Here is a 16,692-nt window from a genome sequence, read left to right on the forward strand (position 1 = left end):
GCGCTAAGGGCTTAATGACAACTTCCATGGGGTCTCACAACAACCCATTACAAACATAAGAACACGGAGCCCCCGAGAAGCGCTGGACCTGGAGCCAGGGTCACACAGCTAGTCAATGTCAGATCCGCTCACCCAAAGCCCAGGCGCTTAACCCTTGTGCCACCCTGTTCACGTCACTTACCTGTATTCTTATCACTCACCTCCGTTAACATCACGAGGCCCAGAAAATAGGAGGTGACCGACAGGCCGAGGATGAGCAGCTCCCGCCGATAGCCCCTCCGGAAGACCTCGGGGTACATGTCCACCACGGCGGTCACCAGGCTTTCCACACACACAAACTGGACCGGGTAGAAATGATGGTGTGAAACCCACGAGAAAGGCCGTTCTTAGTGGCCCTGGCTCCAGGCAAGTGCAGCAGCCTTAAACCCTGGGCTTCCTTTCCACCGGGTCTCACCTTCATTCCCACACTTACCCTGATGGAGGACCCAAGAATAAAAACCATAATCCTGGGGGTTTACAGAACTCCAGCAGAGGCCCATTTAACACATGAGGACCCTGAGGCTCAGAGAGGGAAAGTGACCTGCCCCAAGTCTCTCAGCAAGGAAGTGGCAGGGTCAGGACTTGAAATGAGGCCTCCTGACTCTAGAATTCCTTCTCTCCCCCATGCTGCCTATCACGTGCCTATGTGCTGGGCCCTGTTCTGGGGTCAACGACTTAAATGAGACCCAGCCTCTGCCTGGGAAGCAAGATGGGAGTCCCTGTAACTGTCCTGAGAGCTGAGGGCTTTGCTGCTGGCAGGCTCTGGTCTGTGGGTCGGACTTGACTTCCTTTGTCCTCCAGGCCTGTGACATTTCCCCTGCCCTTTGCTTCTGGTGGGCAAGTGACCCTCTGCTGGGGGGAGAACAGTCAGGTGAGCTAACACCTAGCTCTTGCGTTTGGGCTGGGCAGGCTTCAACGGCTGAGCCTGAGCCACTAGGCATCTGTGCCCCGCCATGCTGAGACAGGGCTGGGTACAGGATAAGTTACACTCCTACTCACCCATCAACACCCAGCCCAAATATCCCAGCACACCCCTACCCCCCTGCCCGGGTTCTCCCAGCACTGTGGGCAGACCTCCTGCACGAGCCTCTTCCTGACCTCTCCTCCTTGCCTCCTACTTGGGCAGAACAGATCTCCCCTCTCTTCCGTGCCTAGTCCATATCCCTTATCTCGCGGGGCCCGTGATTTCCCTTGATCTGTCTCCTAGTAAGAAGGTGAGACCCTGGAGGGCAGAGGCCACATCGTTTTCATCTATTTCCAGTGGCACAGAGGAGATGCTCAGAAAATGTTTAATAAATGAATAACGGCAAACACGTGGTGCTTGTCGTGTGTCAGGCTCCGTTCTAAGCAGTTAACAGATATTAATGTATTTAATCTCTAGGTGTTAGGTCCTATTATTACCCGTTTTGTAAATGAAGACACGGAAGCATAGGGGTGTAAGCAACTTTCCCTGAGATCAGAGGTATAACATATTAGGGCCAGAATTTGAACCAGGCAATCTTGTTCCAGAGGCTGGCTGTCACCTCTGTGGGGCACTCCCCCACTTCCCTGGAGCCATTCTTTGGCTCCAAATCCTTTCTGGTTCATGTCCACCTCCTTAGGGTACGGATTTCTATCCTTATTGTGCAAAGGGACTGTAGCACAGAGAGGTGAGGTGACTAGTCCAGAGTCACACAGCTGGCCAGAGCTGTGCAGCTGGGACTCACACCCAGGCCTGTCTGGCTTCAACACCCGGACTCCTAGCCTCCAGACTGCCCTGCCTCTGCAGCAAGGCTGGCCGTGCTCGTCCTTTCTCCAGGGTCCCCAGGGAAGGAAGGAGATTCCAGGGAGCCTGTTGATCCAGCACCTAAACTGAAGTGACATCAGAGCAGGTGGGCTAAGAAGCACACAGACCTGGGCGCATGTCCCAGCAAGTCACTCAGCATCTCTGAGCCGCAGTTTCTTCCTCTGCAAAATGAGGATAACAAAAGGGGACCCCCAGCCCATGTCGTTATCATGATTGAGAACTGGGGACACAGCCCAGGCACAAAGCCCAGGCCATTTACACCTGGGGGTGAGCAGGGCAGCCATCCAGGCCAGACCTCTGGGCCCCCAGTTCTCCTTTGCAAACCAAGTGTCTCTGTCCTAATGCTGACCTGGCTCAGCCCGGGGGCTCACAGAGCCACACCCCCTGCGGAGGCAGGCCTGTCACTGTCACACAAGCTGCCAATCCCTCCTGAGGCCTCTGCCCGCAACAATGGATGCAATGATTATCAGCAAAAACACCCGGTGCTTCCGCAGCTCGGCTTAGCAGTTTCTGAGAAACCATCCGGGGGAAGAAATAGGACTTGGCTGAATAGACAGACACACCAGCCACCAGGCCTGGGTGCTAAGTGACTCGCACAAGGTCACAGGAAGCGGGGTGGGCAGCAGCTCGCCAAGGGACCCCTGTCTGAGAGCAGAGCACCTGGCTTTGGCTGGCAAACCTTCTCTGGGGCTCTTAGGAGACGCAGCCACGATGGAGCAGCATGGCAAGGGGCAGATTTCTGGGACAGAAGAGAGACTGGAGGCCACACGTTTCTGGCAGCAAAACCAAGGAGAGGATTGGTGGAGGGTGGGGGGTGCGGGCTGGGTGGGTTTTACAGGGTGAGAAGGTGTAAGTGCCCGTGTTCACGTGGAGAGAAAGGAAAATGTGCACAGATAAATTGCTAGTTCTAACTCTGCAGCCTTCACGGAGGAAGGTGGGCTGCCAAGTGGAGGGTGGGTCGGGAGAAGCCTACGGTGAGAAGAGAGGCAGGCAGGTGGAATGTCGGGGCAGCGGTAGCCGGTGGTGGTACCGAGGACCCATGTGGCCGCCAGTGGCATGACACGGGGGCCCCAATCCAGAGATAAAGGAAGGAAGAAGATGCTCTTCCACCTCTCCGTGTCCCCCAGGGTCTGGGTGGCTCTGACGACAAGGACCAGGACGTGGTGTGTAGGTCTCCGAGCTGTTCTGGAGAGCAATATACCCGGCTCCCTGCCCTTCCAGCCTGGGCTCCCCTCTTACCTGGCTGTCCAGGCCCAGGAAGATGAGCATCATGAAGAACAAGGTGGCCCACAGTGGGGAGAGGGGAATCATGGTGACGGCCTTGGGGTAAGCGATAAAGGCCAGGCCGGGGCCTGGAGAGGAAGGAGAGAGAAAGGCGCTGAGTGGAGTTCAATGCCGCGTTCAATTGCTATTTTAAATCCAACATGTATTGAGTGCTTCCTTTATGCCAGCTGCTGTGCCTAATTCTCACTCAAATCATGTAAATCTCCCAGCCACCTCATGCTATTGGTACTATTATGATTCCATTGTACAGATGAGCAAGCTGAGGCAGAGAGAGGGAAGCAAGGGTCTGGAAGGGTCAGATTCGAGCCCAGGTTGGTCTGACACCCAGACCTGTCTCTACTCTTCCTACTGGGCTAGGTGGGGGTAGGTGGGGGACATTCTTATTAAAATGCAGGCTCTCAGGCCCACCCCAGGGATTCTAATTCAGTCGGTCTAGGGTGAGGCAAAGACCAGGCACCCGATGATTCCTATATAAGTATTTAGAAGTCCAGGCTTGGACAAATGCCGGTCCCCTCCCCAGGCCACCTCTTCCTTTGGGCGTCTCCTCTCATTTCCCAGATCCACACTCACTTCTCTTGGCTGCTCCCATGAGAGGGCTTGTTAGCACATCCTCAGGACAAGCTTTATTAATGTCAGGGGTGAGACTGTGATGTTCTAGGCCTGCAGCACGGCGGTCAAGGGCTCGGCTCCTCACTCTTTACTGTGAGCTCTACCTCTGTCTCCTCAGCTAGAAAATGGGAACAGTGTCGTCCTACCTAATGGGGTGGTTTGCGGAATTCAGCGGGATGATACAGAATACGGAAAGCATTTAAAAAGGTAAATGTTCAAAAAACATTCATTCTGACTGTTTTCTACCTTAAAAACAGCCTTGTTAAAGTCTAATTTACCTATAATAAGCATTCATTTTAAGTGTACAGTTCAATGAGTTTTGAAAAGTGGATACACCCAGATAACCACCGCTGAAATCAAGATATAGAACACTTCCATCATCCCCCAGGGCCCCTCTGCAGTCTCTCCAACCCTCATTCCCTGTCTTTGCCCTGGTCAGCCACTGATCTTTTTTCACCTTAGATTAGCTTTATCCATCCTACCTGGAATTACCAGGTCATACGGTAATTATATGTTTAACTTTCTAAGAAATGCCCAGCTGACTTCCGAAGTTAACTGTGCCATTTTACATTCCTACCAGCAATGTTTGAGAGTTCCAGTGGCTCCACATCCTTGTCAGCACTTGATGTTGTCATTTATTTATTTATTTATTTATGCATGTAGCACTGGCTCTTAGTTGTGGCACGCAGGATCTTCATTGAGGCATGCGGGATCTTTTAGTTGCAGCATTCAGACTTCTTAGTTGTGGCATGTCAACTTCTTAGTTGTGGCATACGGGCTTCTTAGTTGTGGCATGAGAACTCTTAGTTGTGGCATGCACACGGGATCTAGTTCCCCGACCAGGGGTCAAACCAGGCCCCTTGCACTGGGAATGCGGAGCCTTACCCACTGGACCTCCAGGGAAGTCCCTGATGTTGTCAGTCTTTTAAATTTAAACATAGCAGGCCTGAAGTATTATTTTATCATTCTGTTTTTAATTTCTATTTCCTTGATGACTAACGATGTGGAGTATCTTCACATATCTTTATTGCCCATTCATATAACTCCTTTTGTGAAATGCCTGTTGAGTGTTTGCCAATTTTGGTTGGGTTGTCTCTTTTTTATTGAGTTGTGAGACTTCTTTATAACATATTTGGGATATAAATCCTTTCTAAACATTTTTTTTGGTATTTATTTATTTAGTCTGCACTGGGTCTTAGTGTGGCATGCAGGATCATTAGTTGCAGCATGCAGGCTCTTAGTTGCAGCATGCATGAGGGATCTAGTTCCCCGACCAGGAATCGAACCTGGGCCCCCTGCATTAGGAGCTTGGAGTCTTACCCACTGGACCACCAGGGAAGCCCCTGAGATATAAATCCTTTATGAGAGAGAAATATTATAAATATTTTCTCCAAGTCTGTGGCTTGCCTTTTCATTTTTTAAATTGCGTCTTGTGAAAATCAGAAGTTTAAAATTTTCCAGTTGTTTGTTGCTAGCATATACACAATACAACAGATTTTTGTTTATTATCTTTTTATCCTGTGACCTTACTAAATTCACTTAGTGATTTTTTTCTGTAGGTTTCTTAGGCCTTCTCTATGTGGTCAATCATGAAGTTTATGAATGAAGACAGTTTTTATTCTTCCTTTCCAATCTTAATCTTTTTTATTTATTTTTCTTGCCTTATCACACTCCCTAGGAATTCCACTATTATATGGAATAGAAGTGGAGACAGCATACATCTTTGCTTTGTTTCAGATTTTAGGGTAAAGCATTTAATATTTAATAGCTAGGAAATTAACATTGGTACAATACTATTAATTAAGCTTCAGACTTTACTCATATTCCATCAGTTTTTTCCTTATGTCCTTGATTCTGTCTCAGTATCCAATTCAGGATTCCACTTTGCACTTCATGGCTGTCTGTCTTTAGTCTCTTCCATCCTGTGACAGTTCCTCAGCCCTTTCCTGTCTTTCATGACCTTTTGATGAGTACTGGTCATTATTTTGCAGAATGCTCCTCAATGTGAGTTTATTTGATGTTCTCATTATTAAACTGAGATTATGCATATTTTTGGCAAGAAAACTATAGAAGTGATACTGTGTCTTTCTCAGTTTATCATATAAGGGGACACAGGATGTTAATAAAACTTAGTACAGGAGATGTTTACCTTCATCATTTGGGTAAGTTGGTGAATGCCAGTTTTCTCCACTATAAAGTTACCATGCTTCCCTTTGTAATTGGTAACCATCTTGGGGAGGATACTTTGAGATCATGAAAATATCCTCTTTCAAGTCAAAACTTTACCCATTGATTTTATCATCCATTGGTGGCTCTTGCCTGCAACAATTATCTCTATGGTGTTTGCCTAATGGGTTTATATTTTCTTCATTCCATCTATATTTACTAATTAGAATTTTTCTGTAAGAAAGAGCTGCCCTGTCACACCCACTTATTTATTCAATTTTTATTAATTTCAGGTATGGACTCCTGGGTACTTAGTTTATTCTAGGGGTCATAATCCAATACTATCATTATTTATTTTGCTATTCAAATTATCCCTGGTTTGGCCATTGGGAACTTCTTCAGATTGATTCCTGTGTCTTTTTGACATACCTCCAACATTTTTCTGAGTACTTTCTTATTTTAGGGGCACCATAATATGTTCCAACTTCATCTTGTCCTTCCCCAGCACTCAAATCAATTGCTTCTCCAAGGGGCTCTGGTTCCTTTCTAAATGGCATTTAGAAACCAAGATCTGACCACTAGGTATGCTCATTGCTACTGGAGTATCATTGCTCACAGACCCTCTCAGCACACAAAGCTAGGAAACATGTATACGTATATTTACCCACACAAACATACATGCTTATGTGTCTATATCTACCTGTATAAATATTAAAACCATAAGTCCATACTTATACTTCCAATTCTAATACAGTTCATTGTAGCTTCTTTACTTTCCTTATTTGTAACTTCTTTTTCAGGCAGTGAAAAATCTGCCTCAAATTATCTATATTGACTTGTTTGTTCAATCCTAACATACCCATGTAATAGTTTAGAATTGCTAACCCATTTCCTTTTACCAACAAGGGTACAGTAATTTTTTTTAGCCTTACAGTTTCCGGTCAATATACTGCTTCCTGAAATTCACTTATGTTAGCTCTTTTCTTCCCCATTCTCTTAAGTTAAGTATGGTTGCATTGTTCGTTTGTAATATAGTTAAGTTCGTTTGTCACTATTTGTATTACATTTTGGTTCCACCCACAAAAGGCAACTATTTATTTTGGGTGGTATGTGAAATATTAATGTGACCCTAAGAGTCAGAACTAATAAAGATATATACTCAGGGAAGGGGTGCTTCCTTCTCATCCTTACTTCTTATTCTTCCCCCTTTTCTATCCTTTTACTACCCACCCCTTCAGGTAACCATGCTCTTTCTTTCCTAGTTTCTCCTACTTATTTTTAAATAAATAAAGAATAAGTTTATTGTTAATAATTAATATTTAATAATAATTTAAAAATTTAATAATTAATTGAATGTTAATAATTAATATTATTAATATTTCTTAATTATTAATAAATAATAACAATTAATTATTGATAAAACTTGATAAGTTTTCTACTTTCTATTTATTTTCTGTTTATTTTTACACAAACACACAGACATATCTTCTTTTATCTCCTTCTTTCTTACATGATGGGTGGAATATCATAGATCCTTGCTTTTTAAACTTTGATATGCATACCGATTTAAAAAAATATGCTTCAATTTCCATTTACTTGATTTTTTATAGTGAATAAATGTTGAATTGTTCAAAGATTTTTTCAGTATCTATGGAGATAATTTTATGATTTATTTTATTTGGGCTATTAATATAGTGTGCGATATTAATGGCTTTCTTAGTGTTAAATCAACCTTACATTACTCCTGTAATAAATCCTACTTGGACATGGTATATTACCTTCTTAATGTGATTGTGGATTCTAATATTTTGGATTTGAGTTTGCTAATATTTTATTTAGTATTTCTGCATCAATACGCATGAGTGATATTAATCTGTAGTTTTCTTTCTTTGCATTGTCTATTTGGTTTAGGTATCAATATTATACTTTTCATATAATGAGTTAGGAAAGTTTCCTCCCTTTTCAATGCTCTGGAATAATTTATAGAGCACTGGGCCTAGCTGGTTCCAAAGGTCTGGTACAATTCTTCTGAGAAACCATCTGGGCCTGTTGTTTTCTTGTGGGGTAGTTCCTCAATAACTTTGTCTATCTCTTCTATGGAAATTGGCCTGTTTAAGCTTTCTAAATCAAATGGGGTCCGTTTTAGCAATCTCTATTACCCTAAAAAATATTCATTTCATCTAGGTTTTCAAATTTATATGCAAAGAGGATTGCAAAATAATCTCTTATGATTTTTAAAAATGTCTTCTGCTTCAATGGTTATTTCCCCTTTTGTCATTTCTAATTTTGCTATTTGCATGTTCTCCCCCCCCTTTTTTTTTTCTGGATCATCTGGTGATTTGCCTATTTTTATTTCTAAAAACCTAGAATTTTAATTTATTATTATTATTATTTTAACTTTTATTAGAGTACAGTTGACTTACAATGTTGTGTTAGTTTCAGGTATACAGGAAAGTGAATCAGTTATACATATATTGATACATAAATCAACTTTTTGGATTCTTCTCCCAAATAGGCCATTACAGAGTATTGAGTAGAGTTCCCTGTGCTATACAGTAGGTCCTTATTAGGTATCTATTTTATATATAATAGTGTGTATATGTCATTTCCAATATCCCACTTTATCCCTACCTCCTGATCCCCTGGTAACCATAAGTTTGTTTTCTATACCTGTAACTCAATTTCTGTTTTGTAGGTAAGTTCATTTGTACCTTTTTTTTCAGATTCCACATATAAGTAATATCATATGATATTTGTCTTTCTCGGTCTAACTTACTTTACTCAGTATGACAATCTCTAGGTCCATCCATTTTGCTGCAAATGGCATTATTTCATTCTTTTTTATGGCTAATATTCCATTGTATATATGTACCATATCTTCTTTATCCATTCCTCTGTTCATGGACATTTAGGATGCCTAATTTATTATTTTTAAAAAACCAGATCTACTATTTTTCTATTTTCTACTTCATTACTTTCTGCTTTTATCTTTATTATTTCCTTCCCTGGGCCTTCTTTTAGTTCATTTTGTTGTTGTTTTTCTTATTTTTCTAAACAGGGGGTGTAATTAATTTATTTTCATTCTTTCACTTTTATTGATAAATGTGTTGAGTAAAGTTTTCTCTTATTGTTAGTTTATTTCTATCTCTATCTCCTTGTATCTCCTGCAATTTTTGCTTCATAGAGATTAGTGCTGTGTTATTTAGTGCATACATTTTTGTGTGTGTTATATCTTCATTGTGAATTGTGGCTTTTAACATTAAAAAGCACCCTTTGTCATGCTTAATGCGTTTGGGCTTGAATGCTACTTTGTCTGATATCAGAATTGTTATCATCATCTATCCCTTTATTTTTAGGCTTTGTGAATCATTTTGTTTTAGATGTGTCTCTTATACACAGCACATACAGGCATACCTCAAGAGATGCTGTAGGCTCAGTTCCAGAGCACCACAACGAAGTGAATATCACAATACTGTGAGTCTCATCTATTTCTTTGGTTTCCCAGCAAATATAAAAGCTATGTTTACACTATACTGTAGTCTACTAAGTGTACAATACCATTATGTCTAAAAAAACAATACCTTAATTAAAAAATACGTGATTACTAAAAATGCTAACCATCATCTGAGCCTTCAGTGAGTCATAATTTTTTTGCTGGTGGAGGGTCTTGCCGCAATGTGGATGGCTGCTGACCGATCAGGTGGTGGATGCTGAAGGTTGGGGTTGCCGTGGCAATGTCTTAAAATAAGACAACAGTGAAGTTTGCGGCATCAGTTGACTCTTCTTTTCCAGAGCGATTTCTCTGTAGCATTCCGTGCTATTTGATAGGATTTTATCCACAGTAAATGGGGCATGCAGGGTTGCTACAAAGCATTAATTTGTAAAATATGCAGTATCTGTGAAGCACAACAAAGTGAAGCACGATAAAACAAAGTATGCCTGTGAGTAGGTCTTATTTTGTGAGCCAAATTGAAAACCTTTCTTTTTTAATAGTTAAGGTCATTCACATTTATTGATATATTTGGTCTTAACTGACAATGTATTTTATAATTATGTATATTTTTATATGTATCTCTATGAGTAGTGTATTCTTTGTTCTTTTTTTTTTTTTTTTTTTTTTTTGCGTTACGCAAGCCTCTCACTGCCGGGGCCTCTCCCGTTGCGGAGCACAGACTCCGGACGCGCAGGCTCAGCGGCCATGGCGCACGGGCCCAGCCGCTCCGCGGCACGTGGGATCTTCCCGGACCGGGGCACGAACCCGCGTCCCCTGCATCGGCAGGCAGACTCTCAACCACTGCGCCACCAGGGAAGCCCCGTTCTTTTTTTATACTTTTACTATTATTATTATTTTGGTATTTAGGAAGGTTTATGTTTTTATTCTAGTGGTTACTTTTATACTTGTACCTTTAAAAAATTCTCTTAGGCCCTTGTTCTCTTATGTAAATCTTTACTATCTGGCTTTCCAGGTTTCACCCCCATATCCTTTACTATCACCTACTGCTCATACATCAGTGAGCTTTTTCTACTGATATTTTCTCTTGCCTCTTCTATTCTTTGGTTAATGACTTCTACTTTGTAACAGTATGTAGCCTATTTCTACATTAGTCCTCTGTCTTTTTCCCCACCTTTGTTTTGGTCTTATATGTATACTTATATTTATTTTAAGGGCTTACCATCAGTCCTTTTTCTGAAGTTTTCCCAGTTGTTAATGGGTTGGAGGAAGTTCACCCTCTGGCAGATTCTTCCAAAGGGCTGAAGACTGTATAAGTCTCTAAGTTCTTGTATCTTGAAAATGTTTTTTCTATAGCCTTCACATTTGAAGACGTGGCCGGATATCAAATCTTTGGTTCACACTTCTTTGTGTGAATTAAAAAAAAATGCTGCCCCGTAGTTGTCTTGTATGATAGTTTTGAAAAGTATGATGGTAGTTTAATACTTTTGCTGTTATAAGTTATTTGATCTTTCTTTTGCCTGGAAGTCTTGAGGATTTTATCTTTATCTTTGAAATCTAGTATCTTTACTAACATGTCTCGGAGTTGATCACTCTGGATTAATTTTCCCTAGTACCCAGGGAGTCCCTTCAATGTGTATATTCAGCTCTTTTTCTGTTTCTAAAAAGTTTTCTTGAATTACAGTTTTAAATATTACCTCTGTTCCATTGTTTTATTTATTTACTTTTCTTTAGGGGCTCTGATCATATGAATATTTTCTTCTTTGCTGGTCTTCCCTCTACTTTTTTGGAGGGATCATTTTTACTTCTTTATGTCATTTTCATTCACTTGGTTGTTTTCCTTCCTTTTAAAAATGCCTTTTATTGAGACTATTCTCCATCTGATACTTTTTTTTTTTTTTTTTTTTTTTTTTCCGGTACGCGGGCCTCTCACTGTTGTGGCCTCTCCCGTTGCGGAGCACAGGCTCCGGACGCGCAGGCTCAGCGGCCATGGCTCACGGGCCCAGCCGCTCTGCGGCATGTGGGATCTTCCCGGACCGGGGCACGAACCCGTGTCCCCTGCATCGGCAGGCGGATTCTCAACCACTGCGCCACCAGGGAAGCCCTCCATCTGATACTTTGCAATTTATTCTTCATTTCTGAGATAACAATATCTTTCCTTTTTTCTCATTTTTTCCCTGATTTCAATCAACTCCCTTTTCATTCATTCCTGTTCTCCCCCTCATGCATTTGTTAAAATTTCTGGTTCAAAGAGTTTTTTCACATCCTCAGATGCTTGTTTGAGTACATTTAATTCTGTTTGGAGTGTTGACTTACAATTTTCTTCTATTTCATGGTTGGTTTTCAGAACCACAGTGTGGTTCTTCATAGATACGTGGGAACTTTCTACTCCTAATTTTCTATAGTAGTTCTACAGGGACTTGACTTTTCTCTTGTTCCTGTCCTTGGGTATTTTACAATAGTCCCAGCTTAATAGTGCCCTCTTCTGCCAGTATTGCAAAGTCCAGGCACATTAGTAGCCTTTTGTTCTGGTGATGGGGGAAGGGTGAGCTCCCATTTTCACACCCTGACTTTATGGTTCTCTTTTGTTTTGCAGGTATTTACATTTTATCCCCTTTTCTTGGTTTCCCTTCACCATCTCATTGTAAAAGGGTGTTTTTCCTTTCTTTTTGCCTTTTTTCTCCCCAAGAAGCTTTGTGTTTCAAATGGTATTTCCTTTAAAATGTTCCTGTCCCTTTAAATGGCCCACGCCCCTTGAAATCACACCTACATTGAATCTCTTCTCTGTAGTCCCTGCTAAGGGATGTGTCTGGATCCTTTCCAGTATATTCAGGTTTAGAGTAGATTTAATCTTTCTGGTGGGTGCTCCAAATCACTCTTAGGTCCTTTCACTAGCCTCTATCTTCTGTCTCTCCCACAGTTTTTCTCAGTTTGCCTTTGCGGTGGAGATTGTGAACTGGGATTGGTGATTTTTCTTTCTGTTACATTTATCTGCAGCTTCAACATTTTCTGCTTCAGATTATGCAGGGGGCATAGTTTTCTGTAGAATATACTTTTCTCTTCTTGTTTTTTACTTTTTTTGGGAAAAAAATGGGGATATATGTAGCTCTATAGCTGTCATCTTCAGATACTCTTACTTCCTCTAATTTTTAAAAGAGTTTGTGTAAGAGTGATATTATTTCTTCTTTAAACGGTAGAACTCGCCAGTGAAATCAGCAGGGCTTGGAGTCTTCTTGGTAGAAAGATTTTTGACAATGAATTCAATTTCCTTTCAAAATATAGGGCCATTTAGTTTTTCTATTTCTTCTTGACTCAGTTTAAGTAAATTATGGATTTTTAGGAATCTGTCCATTTAATTTACATTATCAAGTATATTTGCTTGAAGTTGTTCATGATATTTCCTTATTCTCATTTTTAATGTCTATAGTATCTGTAGCCATATCTCCTCTTTCATTCCTGATATCAGTAATTTGTGTTTTCTCCTGTTTTTTTCCTTAATTAGTTTTGCCAGGGTGTTATAAATTTTGCTATCTTTTCTAATAGCAAATTTTGGCTTTGAAAATTTTCTCTATTGTTTGTATGTCTTAACTTTATTATTTATTTATTTTAAAAATATGGAACACTTCATGAATTTGCATGTCATCTTTGTGCAGGGGCCATGCTAATCTTCTCTGTATTGTTTCAATTTTAGTATATGTTCTGCCAAAGCAAACACACCTTTATTATCTCTTTGCTTCTACTTACTCTGGGTTTAATTTGTACTTTTTTTTCAGCTTCTTCTGATAAAAACTTTAATTTTTTACTTTAAACCCTTCTTTCTAGTGAGAGAGTGGCATGGACATATATACACTACCAAATGTAAAATAGATAGCTACTGGGAAGCAGCCGCAGAGCACAGGGAGATCAGCTCAGTGCTTTGTGACCACCTAGAGGGGTGGGATAGGGAGGGTGGGAGGGAGGGAGAAGCAAGAGGGAGGGGATATGGGGGTATATGTATATGTATAGCTGATTCACTTTGTTATACAGCAGAAACTAACACACCATTGTAAAGCAATTACACTCCAATAAAGATGTGAAAAAAAAAAAACCACCTTCCTTCTAATTAGGTATTTTAAAGTTGTAAATTTCCCTGTAAGAACCTGCTGAGAAGGGTGACCAGGGCTACATACTTGCAACATGCAATTTATCCAAATGGCTGGGACTCCTAAAGAGGATCTTGGTCTGATTCACACCCCTAACCACAGAGCAGGCTTACCTGCTTGGCACCAGGAGTGACACAGGAAGGTGAAGCAGAAGAGGCTAGAGGCAGGCTGTACCACCCATGGGCTGTGTGGCCTTAGGGGAACCACTGCATGCTCTGAGTTACAGAGTCCTCGTCTGTAACGGGCAGTATAAAGCCCAGGACTGCTGTCTATGTGCATGACGCCCCCTGGAGGTGTGCAGGGCACATTCTGCACAGCCACAAATGCAGGCCTTGATAAAGCATGCCGTGCGGAGGTGCTATGAGCATTTCAGGAGGTAGTATATGAACAACTACCCCAGGGCCTGACAAGTGAGACACAGTAAATCAATTATGGTACATCCATTCAGTAGGACACCACACAGCCATTAAAACACATGATTGAGATCTTTAGTTACTGTGGCAGAAAGCTCTCATGCTTCATTGTGAATTGAAAAATGCAACCTAATATGACCTAGTTTTCATTAATATAGATATAGCTATGTATGTATGGAAAATCCTGGCAGGAGAACCCCAAAGTGTAGTGAGATTCAGATCGGAGACTTTCCTTTGTCAATGTTTCAGCATTTTTCTACAGTGAATATGCTTTCAATTTGAAATAAGAAAAAAAAAACAATAAAATTTATTTTTAGTTGGCTCTTTTGCTTTCTATCCACGACTCTTCTCTGAGCTTCATCTGTAAAACGGAAATAACGATAAAAAGCATAACGATAGTGCTGTAGATATCGTATAGCGCTCAACAGCTGAGGTGGGAATTGGTTTGCCCATTTTACAGAGGAGGAAGCAGATTCTCAGAGAGGGCAAAGGTCCCTCAGAGAGGGCAAAGGTCCCTCAGAGAGGGCAAAGGTCCCATAGAGAAGGTAACGCTGCCTCCTCACAGGGCTGCCCCATGGTTTAATGCGAGGGAGGAACATGAATGCTTTGTGAAGTGCCAGGTGCCTGCTCCCAGTGGGCAATAGGATGGAGTGGTGAGAGCATGGCCTGGATTAAATCTAGCCCTGTTCTTTCCAGTCTGTGTGACCTTGGATAAGTGATGGCATGTCTCTGAGCCTCAGCTTTCTCATCTGTAAAATGGGAGTAGCAAAACTGCCACCTCGGAGGGCTGAGTCGAGGATCACATGAGACAGTTCCTGCTCAGAGCTTCGATCGTATTAAAATCCTCTGGTCCAGCTCCGGCCCCCTGATTTCAGCAGGCACTGTCTGTCCCTCTGACAGACACCATGCAGAGGAAAGTGGAGCCCGAGTGGTCACGAAGCAGAGCTTGGCAACCAGCTTCCTGCTCCGGCGTCCACATCTACCACCTTGCCCTGCTTGGTGGGTCAGAGGGGTGCTTCCCTCTCTGTGCCCGCCAGGCAAAAGGAGCCACACCCTAGACTAGGGTACTCAGTGGAGGGAACGCAGCCCCAGGGGTGCGTCATAACAAATGGAGGGCATGACCGGCATTGAGTAGATGGAGGCCGGGGAGGCTGGGCCCCCTGTGACGCTCCTGACTAACTGTCCTACCAGACATTCTTGCAGGTGAAAAACCAATTTAGATGTATGGGAGGTGAGAGGCTAACTCTGTTATGTAAATGCAAACTATTTTTGTACTTTTAACTATACACTGAATTTTCCCAGAATTCAATGAAATGTAAATCAAGGGGAGAGTTATTCACCATTTTGCACAATTACCTTAGCAGCAATAACCCTACCTGTGGTGTGTTTGATACAAACACATGTCATCTTACACTAGGAATGTCACACTCATGGTGGTTCTACATCTAGAACAAGGAAAGGGAAAGAGGTCCTCCAAGCAGAGGGAACAGCATGTGCAAAGGCCCTGGGGCGGCAGGGAGGGAGAGAGCGATGTTGCAGAAGTGAAAGCAGACCACAGTGTGGTGGCAGAGTGAGCACAGGGGAGCGAGATGGAGGGTGAGACCGCAGGAGCTGGGCAGTGCAGCGCCTTGGGGGCCACACTGAGAGGTCAGCCCTAGGAGAAGCCAAAACAGGCTGTTCATCAGGGAACGACATGTCCAGGTTTGCGTTTTGAAAAAAAAAATCACTCTGCAGGGTCAGAGGTGCATGGAACAGAGGGGACAATAGGGGAGGCAGGGAGGCCAGTGAAAGCTCCTGTGGTCGACCAGGTGACGGTTCTCTGGGCTGGTGGCTCCCTCCCAGGAGCCTGGTTTGTGGATGGACAGTGGGCCCCCTCCTGAGACCTGAGCCCAGGAGAAGAGCGAGTTGAGGAGGAAAATCATAGTTTCTCTTCGGCAAACTTACCTGACTCTGCTACCTCGGCAATGGGCACCCCTTGCTCATATGCCATGAAGCCCAGGACTGAGAAGATGGCAAACCCGGCCAGGAAGCTGGTGCCGCTGTTCAGGCAACAGAGCATGATGCAGTCCCTGTGGGGAAGCAGTGAGAGAAGCTTGGGTCAGGGCGGGTGGAACCAGTGCAGTACTGGAACATTCTGTCTGAGCACCATGGCTGTCCCGCTGCTTGAGAAAGCCCTCGTGGTTCAGAGAGGGTAGGTGGCTGGCCCACGATCACACAGCTTCTCCTGCATTCCTAGAAGGTAAGGTAGGTCACAGACCGGAAGCAAGGAGAGGGGGTGGGAAGGAAGGGAAGCTGGCAAGTGGGAAAATGCACAACTGGTGAGGAAAGACTTGGAGACAAACCATCACTCCTCCAAATTCCTGGTAGGAGAGAAAACCAAGGGAAGCAAGAGAGGATTGATTTTCTAGGAGCTCAAAACATGAGGATATGAGCCTCTGGGAGAAAGGACTGCTTCCCCGACAGTGGAGCAGCCTTGGGAGAGACACCCCTCCTGGCCCAGCTGTTCACCGGAGCGGCATCTCCCAGACCTCACTGCAAGCCTCTGCTCTTCTGCTGTGAGGGGCAGCCCCTCCCAGGCCAGACTCCTCATGGGGGCTTCACCAGAGCAGTGAAAGCTCCCTGCTCTTGGGAAGGGCTCACAGCAAAGAAGCAGCAGCATAAAGCCGTGACCCAGGAGAGTTCAGACTACAAACGACAGGGCTTTGCCAAGATGAAGAAGATGGAACCCTCACATCCGGGTCCCTTCAACCTCGGTCCCTGCACCCTCATGCAGACGGATCTCAGCCGCCACAGAGCGTGCAC

General features: G+C 43.3%; 1 protein-coding gene and 1 non-coding gene across 3 annotated transcripts in view; both read right to left on the reverse strand.

The window, feature by feature from the left end:
- Positions 1 to 16,692, reverse strand: part of SLC6A11 (solute carrier family 6 member 11) — a 128,223-nt gene that overhangs the window by 11,191 nt on the left and 100,340 nt on the right. For both annotated transcript variants that reach the window (XM_059076100.2, XM_067043453.1), the window contains exons 8-10: positions 15,835 to 15,959; positions 3,065 to 3,177; positions 201 to 338 (exon numbers count right to left, since the gene is read on the reverse strand). In XM_059076100.2, coding sequence (XP_058932083.1) covers positions 201 to 338; positions 3,065 to 3,177; positions 15,835 to 15,959 — 376 coding nt within the window. The remainder of the gene's footprint in view (positions 1 to 200; positions 339 to 3,064; positions 3,178 to 15,834; positions 15,960 to 16,692) is intronic.
- LOC131764725 (U6 spliceosomal RNA) lies at positions 12,944 to 13,048 on the reverse strand. The gene has a single exon (XR_009337927.1). It is a non-coding gene; the product is annotated as a U6 spliceosomal RNA (small nuclear RNA).

Source organism: Kogia breviceps, chromosome 10 (genome assembly GCF_026419965.1).
Source record: "Kogia breviceps isolate mKogBre1 chromosome 10, mKogBre1 haplotype 1, whole genome shotgun sequence".
Taxonomy (NCBI): domain Eukaryota; kingdom Metazoa; phylum Chordata; class Mammalia; order Artiodactyla; family Physeteridae; genus Kogia; species Kogia breviceps.